The following is a 14,011-nucleotide window of genomic DNA, read 5'->3' on the forward strand; positions in this document are numbered from 1 at the left end:
CTAAAAAGCAAAAAAAAAAAAAAAAAGAAATAATCTGATCGGGGTCATTTTTCAAGTAAGTGGACTATAATATCCAGAGAGGTTTTCCTATGAAAGCCAACGAAAGACGAAGAAAACCATTCCAGATTGAAAGGAATTGAGATACATAACCAGCAGGTGCCAAATATGATCCTAGACTTTGATCCTTGCACTATAGAGGTACCGTTGGGACAATCAAGGTAGGAATATAAACAGGACCTGTCCATTAGAGGGATGAATTATATTAATGTGTATTCCCGATTTTGACAGTCCTATGAGGGCATACAGAGTTATCTTACTTGAGAGAGATGTACTGGAGCATTCTGGGGAATTGAAACATTATTACCTGCAACATGCTCTCCAGTGCTATTGGAGAAAAAAAATGTTCTTTGTTCTATTCTTGTACCTATTTAGATATGAAATTATCTTAACTTTAAAAAAAGTGGTGAGGAGCTCCCGTCATGGTACAGTGGAAACTGAATCCGACTAGGAATCATGAGGTTTCGGGTTTGATTTTTGGCCTCGCTCAGTGGGTTAGGGATCCAGCATTGCCCTGAACTGCAGTGTAGCTAGCACACGAGGCTCGGATCCTGTGTTGCTATGGCTGTGGTGTGGGCTGGCAGCTGCAGCTCGGACTGGACCCCTAGCCTGGCAACCTCCATATGCTGTGGGTGCGGCCCTAAAAAGCAAAAAAAAAAAAAAAAAAAAAAAAAATGGTGAATACATATTAAACTGGGAGAGTCTAGCAATAAAATCTGTTTTTCTAAGCATTTCATCTAATTTCACTGACTATTTAAAGATAGAACATATTTGAATTAAACGATTTGGAACAATTAAATCAAAAACAAAAAAAAAAGAGGGAGAGAAGCAAATAGAAATATATACCCTCTAGTTGGTCTGTAGTTCATCATGACAACAACTTTCTTTATGACCCTTTTCCAGAATACTGCAAACATGGTTCTCAGCTTAATAACTCACTCAGAAAAAGACATCTATCATCTTTAGGGTTATTTTAAGCAACGTTCGTTAAAAACTACACCTATTTATTGTGTATCTACAACGTGTGAGGAACTTGAACCACAGTCTCATTTGACTCTGGCAACCAACCATATGTGGAAGACATTACGCCTTGTTTCTTAAACAAGGGAACTGTGGGAGATGCCAGACAAGGAACTTGCAAGGTTCTGCAACTTGTAAATGGCAAGCACAGTGAACTCCTGTCTCCAGGAACCAAATGTCTTTGCTCTTAAGCATAAGGTCACATTGTCCAGTGCTAATTGCAGAATCAAACCCATTTCTTCTAGACTTCATTGATTTGGGTGAGGTTAGCCCATAATTACTGGAACCAATATGCTAAAACATCATTTTTTTAAATATTTAAGATGGCTATTAAATTGTGGGTTTTGTTCCAAGAGATTCAAAACACCCTGTAATGAGAATGTAATGAATAATTTCAGTAGCCCTACAGGGCCAATTGTACCTAAGGTCTGGGCCTCTCAAACATTAGAAAAATAATTGCTTATCTACATTTAAAAATGCGTTAAAAATATGAGCTTAATAAACGATTTAAATTCTTTTGTGTAATTTCCCAAAGCAGTTTTTAAAAAAACTAGAAGAAATTCTAAGCTATCTATCCACAATAACTTTGGCCACGTTGAAAAAGCAAAACCACATCAAATTGAAGGTGCACTAGAAGATGACAAGTCCGCAAGTCCGCCCTTTTCCGACGTTTTGCTGTGCGATGTGTGTGGTCAAGCACCTCCATCTGCCCGCACTGCACTTGACTGTTCCAGCAATTACCCTGCCACCTCTAATTAGAAATAAGTGCAACCTCGGTTGAAATTTTAACCGTGTCTACGATCGTTTGCCTCGTCCCTTTTGAGCCCAATGAAACGTAAAGAAAAGTTGAGTCAAGTGGATCGAAAATCTTTTGCGAAAGTAGGTAAAGATGAATGGAGTTGGGAAAAATGCTAAAAGAGGCGGTGCGAAGGGGATTTTAGGTTTTACAATGTTGGTTCTACGTCCACGCTCGGTCTCCAGGGGAAATCAGTTCAAAAAGGGAGAGGGGACGACGCTGGGAGCCCTCCCTCTGGAAGAGAGGGTCCGAAGCTGAGCCTCGTGTCGCCCTGCCCCGGCCCACACCGCGCCCACATCCACGCCCGAGAAAACTCTTCAGGAGCACATCCACCTGCTAGGGACAGAGGGCGAGGGGCGCGGGGCCCACCCCAGGCCCATCCTGGGGGAGAGGGCAGGCCTGAGCTCCCTGGCCTGACCGCCACTGCGCCAACCGGGGCGCGGCGACCTTCCCGCCCCGCACCCCCCAAGGCTGATGCAACACACACGGGTCGGTGGCCCCGGCCCCTTACCCAGCGGAGGGTCTCCCGAATTGACGGTCAGACAGAGCGTCGCCATCTCTCCTGGTCGGCCGGTCCACCTGTCAGTGCACACACGCCGCCGTCCGAAACACCCCAGCCTCTCGCAAAGCGACAAGCTGCAACGTGTGCGCGCGCCTGACGCTGCCGCAGCCTCCGCCCCTCCCCCGCGCTGCGACCGCCGTCTGGGCGCACGGCGCAGTGCGTCATCGCCGCGCGCCGCCCCGCCCCCGCCCCTGGGCCCCCAGGGTCACAAAGGCCAACGTGGCGTTCGACGCCGCGGCGGCCGAAGACCCTGAAGTAGGCGACGTTTTGCGACACTTCGTAAAGCGAGGAGAGTGCGGTGTCAGGCGGAGTCTGCAGCGCGCTGGGCGTTCGCCGAAGCCCGCAGTGAAACAACGCGGATTGCGCACGGTGGTTGGGCGCGGTCTGCAGACGCTGAAAAAGCCCGGGAGCAAACAAGACCGAGTTACGCTGGGGATGCAGGACGTTTTTCTCATGCTTCCTCATGGTTTTCCAAAGAAGAATGTACTTTCAAGAGTGTTTTTCGTACTTGATAGTAACGGTTAAAGTAAATGAATGATTTATAAAAGCCTTTGCTAAAAACCTTGCCCCAATTTGTCTTCGCTCTAAAAGCGTGCCTTTCAGAGGGCGTCTGATTCTTAAACCTTGTGACGCGTGTGTGCTGGCGAGGGCTCTGCAAGCCTACGGTAAAGGCCGGTTACAAAACACACCTCAACCTCATCACTGCCTGAAGTGCCCGAAGACATCTCCGTTTTCACTGACGAGTGCCACTTAAATATGAGATTGAGTGCTTAGAGCCGCTGTGGAGGCGTTCTCTGCCTGCCCAACGCACCCCCAGCGATGGCTACATCTTACGCATGGCCAGCCTCCAGAGTAGGTAAGGCACCTGCACCAGACAGGATCTGTCCCCTTGCGCCTACCTTCCTGTTAGAATCTCTAGGAATGGGCTCCACAGCCAGCCTCATTTTATCAAGTTATCCAAGTGATGCTATGCACACCATAAGTGCCTTTCTACCAATACCTATGTTGAAATGGAGTTCTTTTCTGTACACTCTGCTAGCTCTCCAGATTCTTGTTTGCTGAAACCTTAATCTTAGATGTCTTTGGATTCCCCACAATGCCTGGCACATACTGGGGTTACTTCCTACTTTATCATAATTTGTATCAGGGAAAGGACACGAAGACATTGATTGCTGGGGGAGTTGGGGATGGGGATACAAAATATACTTTGAAAGATAAGAATTATGAAACAATGAAAACTTGCATCTTTTATCTTACAGAATTTAGGTGTTCTTGCAACTATGTATTTGTTCTTAGAGCAAAGAATATTGAATGCTTCTTTTTATTATTTGGCTTCTGAGCTAAAGAGCTGTCCTCATGGAAAGCACTGCCACAAGTGTCTGGAAAGAAAGAACAAAACTTGACACATTTTTGCCTATTAGTGACTCTCTAGCAAACTAAAATCGGTTTTATTCATCCATTTGCAGGCAAATGCAAAATATGGTCTTGTTCTTTGACCAGCTGGTTTGGGGGATATTAGGAAACCAGGGCTATGGGAGACTTGCAGCATAAAAGACAGAAAGTCGCTTGGGATCTTAACAAGTTTAAATTATAATATTTACTTGTATTGCCTCACCTTGTTCTGAGAAGGATTCAATCCTTCAATTCCTTACTTAGAAGCATATTATAAAACAAATCATTTTAATTGAGTAAGCAGACAATAAGAATATAAAGGAAAGGTAACACCAAGAGAGAAGCTAGAATAATAAACAGATGGCATGTAACCCTATTCATCTTCTTGGGATGAGCTTCAAAATTGGACTCAAAGCCAAGAGTAGGAGTTCCCATCGTGGTGCAGTAGAAATGAATCTGACTAGGAACCATGAGGTTGCAGGTTCGATCCCTGGCCTCACTCACTGGGTTAAGGATCCGGCATTGCCATGAGCTGTGGCGTAGGTCGAGGAGGTGGCTCGGATCTGGCATTGCTGTGGCTGTGGTATAGGCCAGCAGCGACAGCTCCAGTTCGACCCCTAGCCTGGGAAACTCCATATGCCACGGGTGCAGTCCTAAAAAACAAAAACAAAAAAATCCAAGAGCAAAACTATTTACTGTATGATAAGGAAAGCCAACTCTGCTAATGCAGAGACAGAAATTAAATTAATCATAGAGACAGTCTCAATGTGGTTTTCTGGGGATTTTTTTTTTTTTTTTTTTTTTTTTTTTTTTGCCACACCTGCAGCATGTTGAAGTTCCCAGTCAAGGGATCAAACCCCCACCACAGCAGTGACCCTAGCCACAGCAATGACAAAGCCAAGTCCTTAACTGCTAGGCCACCAGAGTGGTGTTACTATTATGTAACTGTTATTGGTCCCGTTATTTTAATATGGAATTTTAAAACTTTCAATAGAAAAGTAGAAATTCAAAGTAAGTTCTTCTGTTTAATAAACCACCACAATGTAGTGGCTTATAGCACTCTACTATAGCTGATGTTTTTGGGGGCGAGGAAGCCGGGCAGTCCTTGGCTGAGTAACCAAGAGAAGCTGCAATGACGCCAGACGGGTCATCTGATGCTACTTAACTGGACGTGGGGGTGTTGAAGTTGCTGAAGGACTTTGCTCACTGGGTGCCTGGGTGGGAAATCTGGTAGATTAGGCTTTGATGGACCCTGCTGTCCTCATTTCCTCAGGTCCTGTCCCTGTGACACCAGGAGCAGGGTAGGAAGTGGTAGGAACCTCCACTCTTGCTGGCTGCCCCAAGAGTGGAGGTTCCAAAATACCAACATGGCAATTGCAAGGCTTCTCCTGGTCTGTCTTTGGGAGTCACACAGCATCAGTTCTGTGGCACTGTGTTGGGGACCAATGAGTCACAGGACCCACTGAGGTGCAAATGAGGGGACCGTACAAAGGCAGGAGTACCACTGAGGACTTCGGTCCCCTGGAAAAGATATGTCCAAGTCCTAGACTCCAGTGCCTGTAAATGTGACTCTGAAAGTCTTAGACTCACAGACTTTGAAAAACTTAATGGTTACCAAAGGGGACAGGTGGGGGAGGGGAGGGAGAGACGGGCGTTTGGGACGGGCATATGCGCACGGAGGTATGTGGTGTGACTGGCCAGTGGGGACCTGCTGTCTAGCACAGGGAACTCTACCCAGTATGTTGTGATAGCCTGTGTGGGAAAAGGATCTGAAAGAGAATGGATGTGTGTACATGTATATCTGAACCACTTTGTTGTACAGCAGAAATTATTACAAGATTGTGAATCAACTACACTTTAATGAAACGTAAAAAAATGAAAAAAAAAAATGGAGTTCCCATTGTGACTCAGCGGTAATGAACCCAACTAGTATCCATAAGGACATGAGTTCTATCCCTGGCCTCTATTAGTGGGCTAAGGATCTGGCATCGCCCTGAGCTATGTTGTAGGTCTCAGACAGGCTCGGATATCGCATTCCTGAGGCTGTGGTGTAGGCCAGAAGCTGCAGCTCCAATTCTACCCCTGGCCTGGGAACCTCCATATGCCACAGGTGTGGCCCTAAAAAGCAAAAAGACAAAAAGAAAAAGAAAACGAAGAAAATAAAGTCTTTGCTTATGTAGTAAAGTTAAAAATCTTGAGATGGGAGTTCCTGTCGTGGCTCAGTGGAAACAAATCTGACTAGGAACCATGAGGTTGTTTCGGGTTCGATCCCTGGCCTCACTCAGTGGGTCAAGGATCTGGCGTTGCCTTGGGCTGTGGTGTAGGTCACAGATGCGGCTGGGATCTGGCGTGGCTATGACTGTGGCCAGCAGCTACAGCTCCAATTAGACCCCTAGATTGGGAACCTCCATAAGCTGCAGGCGTGACCCTAAAAAAGACAAGAAACAAACAATCTTGAGATGACATCTTCTTAGAAAGGAGAGGGAGATTTGACACACGGGGAAAGGAGTCATGAAGACAGAGACAGACATTGAAGTGATGCAGCTACAAGCTAAAAGATGCCAGCGATTATTGGAGACTCTGGGAAGTGAGGAGAGAGGTGTGGAATGTTCTCCCACGGAGCCTTCAAAAGGGACCTGCCCTGCCTCCACCTCGATTTTTGACTTCTCGCCTCTAGAACTCTAAGAGAATAAGCTTCCGATGTTTAAAGCCTCCCAGTTTGTGGCCATTGGTTACAGCAGCTCAAGGAAGCTAATACGAGGGACAGTCTTTCCACACTAGTTACTATAAAGTAGGCTTCAGTGTTTTACTGTATACAGATGTTTTTATCATGTACATCATAGTGTCGCTGATAACAGTTCTCTACTCTGGGCTGTGCCTTTTTCTTACAGAATATGCAGTACAGAGAAAACTAATTTATCAAAGGTGTCATGACATGTGCCTTATTTAGCAGGCACTCGAAGAGAACGTGGTGATGGTGGATGACTTATGTTTCTTCCTAACTGCTGTGGAAAGCACTATTGAAAAGTCTGTGTGCACTGTGAAAATATCTTTGGTGAATATATATTGTACTTAAGTGAAAAAGGAATAGTTTATTTAAAAACATTTCTCAGCAAAAATTCTGCAGTTCAGTCATTCATGGGAAGGAAAAGCTTGCAGTGAAGAAAATATGGATCAAAAGAGTAAATGCATAATAGGCTTTCAGTTTGAAAATACTAGCATCTGACTCAGCAAAGCAAACACCCAATTTGCATTTGGTCTGTTCCATCAGTTTGGAAAGTTGAAAGATGATGTTTTCTTGTTCCCTGTCAGTATCTCATCAGCGTTAGGTAGGCCTGCCTGAGGAAAACACTGCATTCAAAATTAAAGTTCTTTGGAGTTCCCATTGTGGCTCAGCAGAAACGAATCCGACCAGTCTCCATGAGGATGTGGGCCAGGAATCTGGCATTGTCGTGAGCTGTGGTGTATGTCACAGGTGTGGCTTGGATCCCAAGTTGCCTTGGGTGTGGTGTAGGCTGGCAGCTGCAGCTCCAATTTGACCTCTAGTCCGGGAACTTCCATATGCTGTGGGTATGGTTCTAAAAAGCAAAATTAAAGTCCTTTACTTTAATCAACACAAAAAAAGAGCTACAACAACAGATCATGCTGAAAAGTCAGGTACTGTGCATCCCCAATTTCAAAAGCTTCTGACTGAAGTAAATAAACTGATTGACATGAACTGAGCACTGCCAACAGACTCTATGGAGAAATGATCTATCACTTTCTTCAGGGATACTTGGATAATGTTAAGAAATTGTACCTAGTCAGTGTGGAATCTGCTGATTTTGTAAATGCTGCATAAGAAAGTAAAAGAATTGATTCCTGGGTGGAAAGCCAAAGGAATGGAAAAAAAAAAAAAAAAAAAAAAAAAAAGCAAGGACCCATTTCCCAAGGGCTCTCTCGGCAGCTCTGCCCTTCTGGCTCTGATGGACACAGTCTGCTTCAAAGGGCAGTGGGACCAGGACGTTGCTAAAGAAAATACCGAAGAGGGAGAATTTAAGCTGAACAAGGATGTGAGCAAATCCCTGCAGATGATGAAACAAAGGTAGTCCTTTACTATCACCTTCCTGAAGGCTGTGCAAGCCAGGATCAGCCAGGATCCTGGAAATACCATCCAAAGCAAGGATGATTTTGCTGATCTAGGCATGACTTTGCTGCTGCCAGAAAGAAGGAAACGATCTGCAGGAGCTTGAAGATAAACTTACCGATGAGCAATGAATAGCCTGGGCAAGCTCACAGAACATGAACAAGCGAGATGGGGATGTGGACATCACTTCACAAAGGAGGAGAGCTTGACCTCAAGGCCATGCTGGGAGCCGTAGGGGTGGTAGATGCCCTCAGCCAGTAGGACACTGACTTCTTAGGCATGACTAGGAGCTGCCATGTCATGGTGTCTAATATCCTGCACAAGCTCTCTGTGGAGGTGACTGAGGAGGGCCTGGAGACTGCAGCTGCCCCTGGCATGGAAACTGTTCCAACGTCATTACCAATTTATGACAATTTCTCTTGTGGTCACCTTCCCTGCTCTTCATCCAGAACAGTAAAATCAACAGCAGCATCTTCTTTGGCAGAGCTGAAGCTGCTTCCTCTTAGATGCTCTTAACCTGTGGCTACGTTTGGGAAGCCTGCACACAAAGTTGTTCCAGTAAATTGATCTCTAGAAATAATAGATTCTCTTTGATTCATTTTCCTTTCCAGTATCATAGTCATCATTAGGAATTTAATGGTTGAAATAGAATGTCTGTCAATCTCTCTCTACATTTATAAACCTACTTTTTTCCTACTAAAATTCCCTTTGGACAAAATGTTCAACTTTACGATAAAGTAAAGGGCTATTTCAATATCCTTATCTTCTAAATTTGAAACGTCATTCTGTTTGTGACCTGTTTTAAATGAACCAAACCAAATTACCCCTGCTGTCCAAACTTATTAACTTGGACACCTACATTTTTTTGAATTTAGGTGATATCTGGAACCCTTACATGCCTATTTTTTATTTTATAAAGTAAATTATCAGGAAAACAATGACTATACAAACAAAAAAGAAAATACTAGCATAATGTATACCTTGTATTATCATTGCATTGTTAACAGCCTGTATTTATCACTATTTTAGACTTACCAGTTTATACTGTACTTGCCTATTTTGTCTTTTGGATTATAAACTTCTTGCAGACTGTGCCTTTGTTTCACACCGTTTATCTGTGCACTTTCCCTTTGCCTGAAATAATTTTCTCCAAGGTTTTCTTGACTGATTTCTTATTCAGATCTCAGATCTGAATATGCCTTCACCTTCTTTTGAGGTCTTTAGCATTTTTTTTAAAAAAAGCTAATCTTGTATTTTCTTATCTGCAGCCTTTCAGACATCATTTTTGTAGATGAATGTCTTAAACAATCACAAAAAGCCCTGTAAAGATGCTCCCATGACCTGTTCTGCCTCGGACTCTCCACTGATGCTTTGTCTCAGCCGGTAAATTAGATAGAATGCTTTACTTGAATCAGGGTAGTCTGGGATCCTCTTTTGTTAGATACTTCTGTTTTTATATTTGTGCCTTTAAAATAGCTTAGCAAAAAGCTCTTTATGCTGCCACTTCCATTCCTGGTTCCATTTTGGCCCTTTTACTACATATCTGCTTTGTTTATGATCATATACTCACAGTTTCATTCAAATGTAAAGCAATAAAAGAACCTTTTATTTTTCCTGGTCACAGTATCGTAAATGGCCAAGGATAATGCCTCTTTTTCTCTAAATGTGTCAAAAACACTTTAATAAAATTGAATGAGGTACTAATGCTTGGGGGATAATAAGGAAAGTGTGAAGTGCTATATGATGCCATTCATTAAGAAGGAGGAACTTGTATTATTATGCTCAAAATTTTCTCTTAGGATGGATAAGAACTCCAAGGTGATGTCACATTCCTCCATGATATGGGCACTTCCACTTCAACAGACTATGCTTCAGGTGACCCATCTGGGAGTAACTATTCCAGATTTGGTTAAGCTTCCTTCTGCGTAGTAAACAATGTGTTTATACAGTAATGTGTAATGTAATTAATTACACCTTACACTATGTGTAATACATAATATTACACAGTAATACTATGATAAGTTACTTTGATATTTCAAAGTTGCCCTCTTCCAAATATATTCCAGCTAGTCAATGTGACTTTTAAAATTTCTTTGATGTTATTAGGTATCACACAGGGTCCAGCACAGTTTCCTGCACATCACAAATGTCATTTACTAATTTTGAGTGATTGAATCCTTCCTATGTGATATATAGAAGATTACTGTTTATTTGCTGAGAAATCCTCTTTGCAAGAGTCTTTACATATTGATTGTCTTCTACTACATACTGCACTAGGGATGCAGATAATCCTGGACTCATTTATTCACCTAATGAATAACCAAATAATCTGTTTTTGAACACCTTCAGTGATAAGGAACTTAATACTGCCCAAGACACCCCCTTCTGTTTCCAGCACCTGCAAGGTTCACCTAGGAGTTCCCTCTGTGGCACAACAAGATCAGCTGCATCTTGGGAGCTCTGGGACACAAGTCTGATCCCTGGCTGGCACAATGGGTTAAGGATCCGGGGTTGCTGCAGCTGCAGCCTAGGTACTAACTGAGGCTCGGATCTGATCCTTGGCCTGAGAACTCCATATTCGTTCAATTAAAAAAAAAAAGAGAGAGAGATGCATCTAAATCTGCTTCTCTCTACCTCTGTCCACTATCCTCTGAGGCTATAAGGGTTTAGAAGCCTCTCATATGTTGAAGGCTGTCATGATGTCTCCCATGGCTTTGTTGTCTAGGTTAGATGCCACCAGTCCTTTCAACAATCCTTCAAGTGATAGTTGCAATCTACCCCAGCTGTCCTCCTCCAAACGTGCTCCAGTTAGTCGATGTGCCTTTTACAATGGGATACTCAGAACTGAACAAAATGATCTGGGTATGACGGGGTCAGGGCGGAGTGCAGGCAGAAGCATTGCCTCTCTTATTTTGCCCATTACAATGCGATTAGCATAAACACCACATTAGCTTTTTAGAGCCACATTCAATTGTTGACTCAAAGTAAGACTGTAAACAACTAAAATCCCCAGAGTTCTCCATCCTGTATCTTAGACATGGCATGAATTAACTTACCCTTATCTTGACCCACGGATTTGACAGAGCTCGTATTCTCATTGTAAGTATTGCTGAATTTAAACTTTTGAGATCATTTTGGCGCCATCTCTGTCATACAGTACAACTACTCTTGTCAGAGCAATACGGAGGCTCTAAAAAGACTTGCAGTACAGAGCAGAACACTCTAAGTGCCCAGTGACTAGCCGAGTCCAGAAATGCTTGAAAAGTTCAGCAACGAGTGAAACTCTTCACTGGTGAGATCAGAGACTAGTGCCAGGCAGCAGTGATGACTCTTCCATTTGTTTAGAGTTTTCCAGTTTTATTACTCTTTCCAGTCCCAGATTATGAACTAAAATTCATCACCATCATGTGCCTTACATCCCAGAACACTGATTTTGAGAAGTATAGAATCATCAAGGATGTGGAGGTCCTCGGTAGACACGAGGCATGTGGAGCTGTGGTACTCAAACAGAAACCTGCTTTCAGGAAAGCAAGGGTCCTAAGTCGGTCTTTTTTTTTTTTTTTTTTTTTTTTTTTTCAGGCAAGAAATAAATTAGGATAGGATGCTTGTGAGAGATGCAAGCGGTCAGGCACGGAAGCTCTGCCTCAAGGATCTGGTGGGCCACCAAGAGTTCCAAGTCTTCATATCACTATCTGTGAAATGCTTTTATTAGTTCCAATAGTTGTTTTTTTGGGGGGGGGGTTGGTTTTGTTTGTTTGTAGCTATGCTGGGTTTCGTAGATGTTTTTCCTTTCTGTCCAATATTTGTAGCTCTTAAGCCTTATCACTTTCATAGTCTAGGTCTTCCAAAGTATCTCTGAACAGGAATCTTGACAGTGTTGAACATGAGCGTGTTTGTTTTCTTCCTGACTTTACTGGGAATGTCACTGCTTCACCATCAAGAATAGTTTGATTCTTCTTTCTAGATATTCATCATCCAGCCCAAGAATATTGCTCTATTCTTAGGTTAACAAGATTTTTTTTTTTAAAAAAAAGGAACAATAGGTATTTTCAATACCTACTGAGATTCAGAGACATATTAAAACTCTTATTATTATGTACAGGATATATAGAGATGAAAGACCAAGTCCTTGCCTTCAAGAGCTTAGCCTTATAGGTGAAAAAGTTGAATAAATAAAAATTACTATATGGGAGATACATGAAGGTACAGAAATGTGTGTTCATTCTACACACATTTTAGAGGTTTGGAGAGTAAAAATAATAAACGTGTTTGCAAAAAGGACAAAGGTAGCTGAGAAAATGCAAAATGATTATCCATAGTGAATGCGGGAGGAAGGAGAGGAGAGGAAAGGAAAGCCTCCGATAAGAGTTGATATGAGGAGTTCCCCGTGTGGCTCAGTGGGTTAATGAACCCAACTAGCATCCATGAGGATGCAGGTTCGATCCCTGGCCCCGCTCAGTGGGTTAAGGATCTAGCTTTGCCATGAGCTGTGGTGCAGGTCACAGATGAAGCTGTTTCCTTTAAAATTAAAAAAAAAAAAAAAAATGGTTTTTTTTTTTTTTTTTGAGTTCCTGTTATGGCTCAGAGGGTTAAGGACCCAATGTAGTTTCCTTGAGACTGCAGGTTCGATCCCTGACCTCACCTAGTGGGTTAGGCTCCAGCCCTGCTGCAAGGTGTGGCATAGGCCAAAGGGGTGGCTTGGATCCAGCATTGCCACGGCTGTGGCTTCAGTGTGACTCCTGGCCTCAAGTGTGGCTATAAAAAGGAAAATGTTTTTAATGACGTGGCCCCTGCCTGCCTCCCAAACTTCACCTTATATAACACTATTCCCTTTGGTCACCTTACTTCGGCCTTCTCTGGCTTTTTTTTTTTTCTTTCTTCCTCTTCTCAGAGACAATGTGCTTATTATTCCCACTAGTAATTCTAGGTCTTGACATGGGTGACCTCTTTCCATCCAGTTTTTGGATGAGACATCACCTTCTCAGAGAAGAAATCCCCACTTCATCTGCAGGGACACCCTCTTCCTGCCCGCCCTTCCAGCCCAACTGCTGCCAGCTCATCGTCCCGTCTGATCCTTCACAGCATCTGCCATGGTCTCATCTCCTTCTCTTGTTTATTGTCTGTTGCTCCACAGGAACAAGAGCTAACACAGGAGCAGACTTACGTCCACTGTTGAATGCTCAGTAGTACCCAGACAGTGCCTAACATACAGCAAGGGCTCAAAAGATAGCTGCTGAATAAATGAATGCTGGAATAAACGCAGGCATAGGTCACAGATGTGGCTCAGATCTGGTGTTCCCGTGGCTGTGACACAGCCCTACAGCTGCAGCTCTGATGCGACCTCTAGCCTGGGAACTTCCATATGCCATAGGTGTGGCCCTAAAAAGAAAAGAGGAAAAAAAAAAAAATCACTGGGATGGAGCCTGTGAATTCATATTTTCCTAGGTAATTCTTTTTTTTTTAGAATGGTTTTTTTGTTTTTGTTTTTGTTTTTTTTTTGTCTTTGCTATTTCTTGGGCCGTTCCCTCAGCACAAGGAGCTGTAGCCTCCAGCCTACGCCAGAGCCACAGCAACGCAGGATCCGAGCCGCATCTGTAACCTACACCACAGCTCACGGCAACGCCGGATCCTTAACCCACTGAGCAAGGGCAGGGATCGAACCCGCAACCTCATGGTTCCCAGTCGGATTCGTTAACCACTGCGCCATGATGGGAACTCCAGAATGGGTTTTTATTTTTTCCATTATAGCTGGTTTACAGTGTTCTGTCAATTCAACTGTACAGCAAGGTGACCCGGTTGGTTCTGACATACAGTGGGTTCAAACATGATTAATTTAAACTTCTTGCTTAATCCAATAACAGAGAGATTTATTTAAAAGCATGAGACAGGCACCTAAAAAACAAAAGCCTAAGCAGAATGTCAGAATAATTTGGTAGCACATATTATAGTCTCCCTTTGGAAGGAAGAAGAGCAATTACCTAACCCTACAGAGTTAAGTAGCATAATGATGCCATAAGAATAAAGTAATGCCCACAGTAGAGAGTATATCAGCTTCAAA

General features: G+C 43.3%; 1 protein-coding gene across 2 annotated transcripts in view; it reads right to left on the minus strand.

Annotated features, from left to right (window-relative positions):
- Window positions 1–2,595, minus strand: part of EPRS (glutamyl-prolyl-tRNA synthetase) — a 69,116-nt gene extending 66,521 nt beyond the window's left edge. The window contains exon 1 of one of the 2 annotated variants that reach the window (XM_021064315.1): window positions 2,385–2,595. In XM_021064315.1, coding sequence (XP_020919974.1) covers window positions 2,385–2,430 — 46 coding nt within the window. In that variant the 5' untranslated portion in view covers window positions 2,431–2,595. The remainder of the gene's footprint in view (window positions 1–2,384) is intronic. The other variant, XM_021064314.1, reaches the window with a different exon arrangement.

Source organism: Sus scrofa, chromosome 10 (assembly GCF_000003025.6).
Source record: "Sus scrofa isolate TJ Tabasco breed Duroc chromosome 10, Sscrofa11.1, whole genome shotgun sequence".
Classification (NCBI taxonomy): Eukaryota; Metazoa; Chordata; class Mammalia; order Artiodactyla; family Suidae; genus Sus; species Sus scrofa.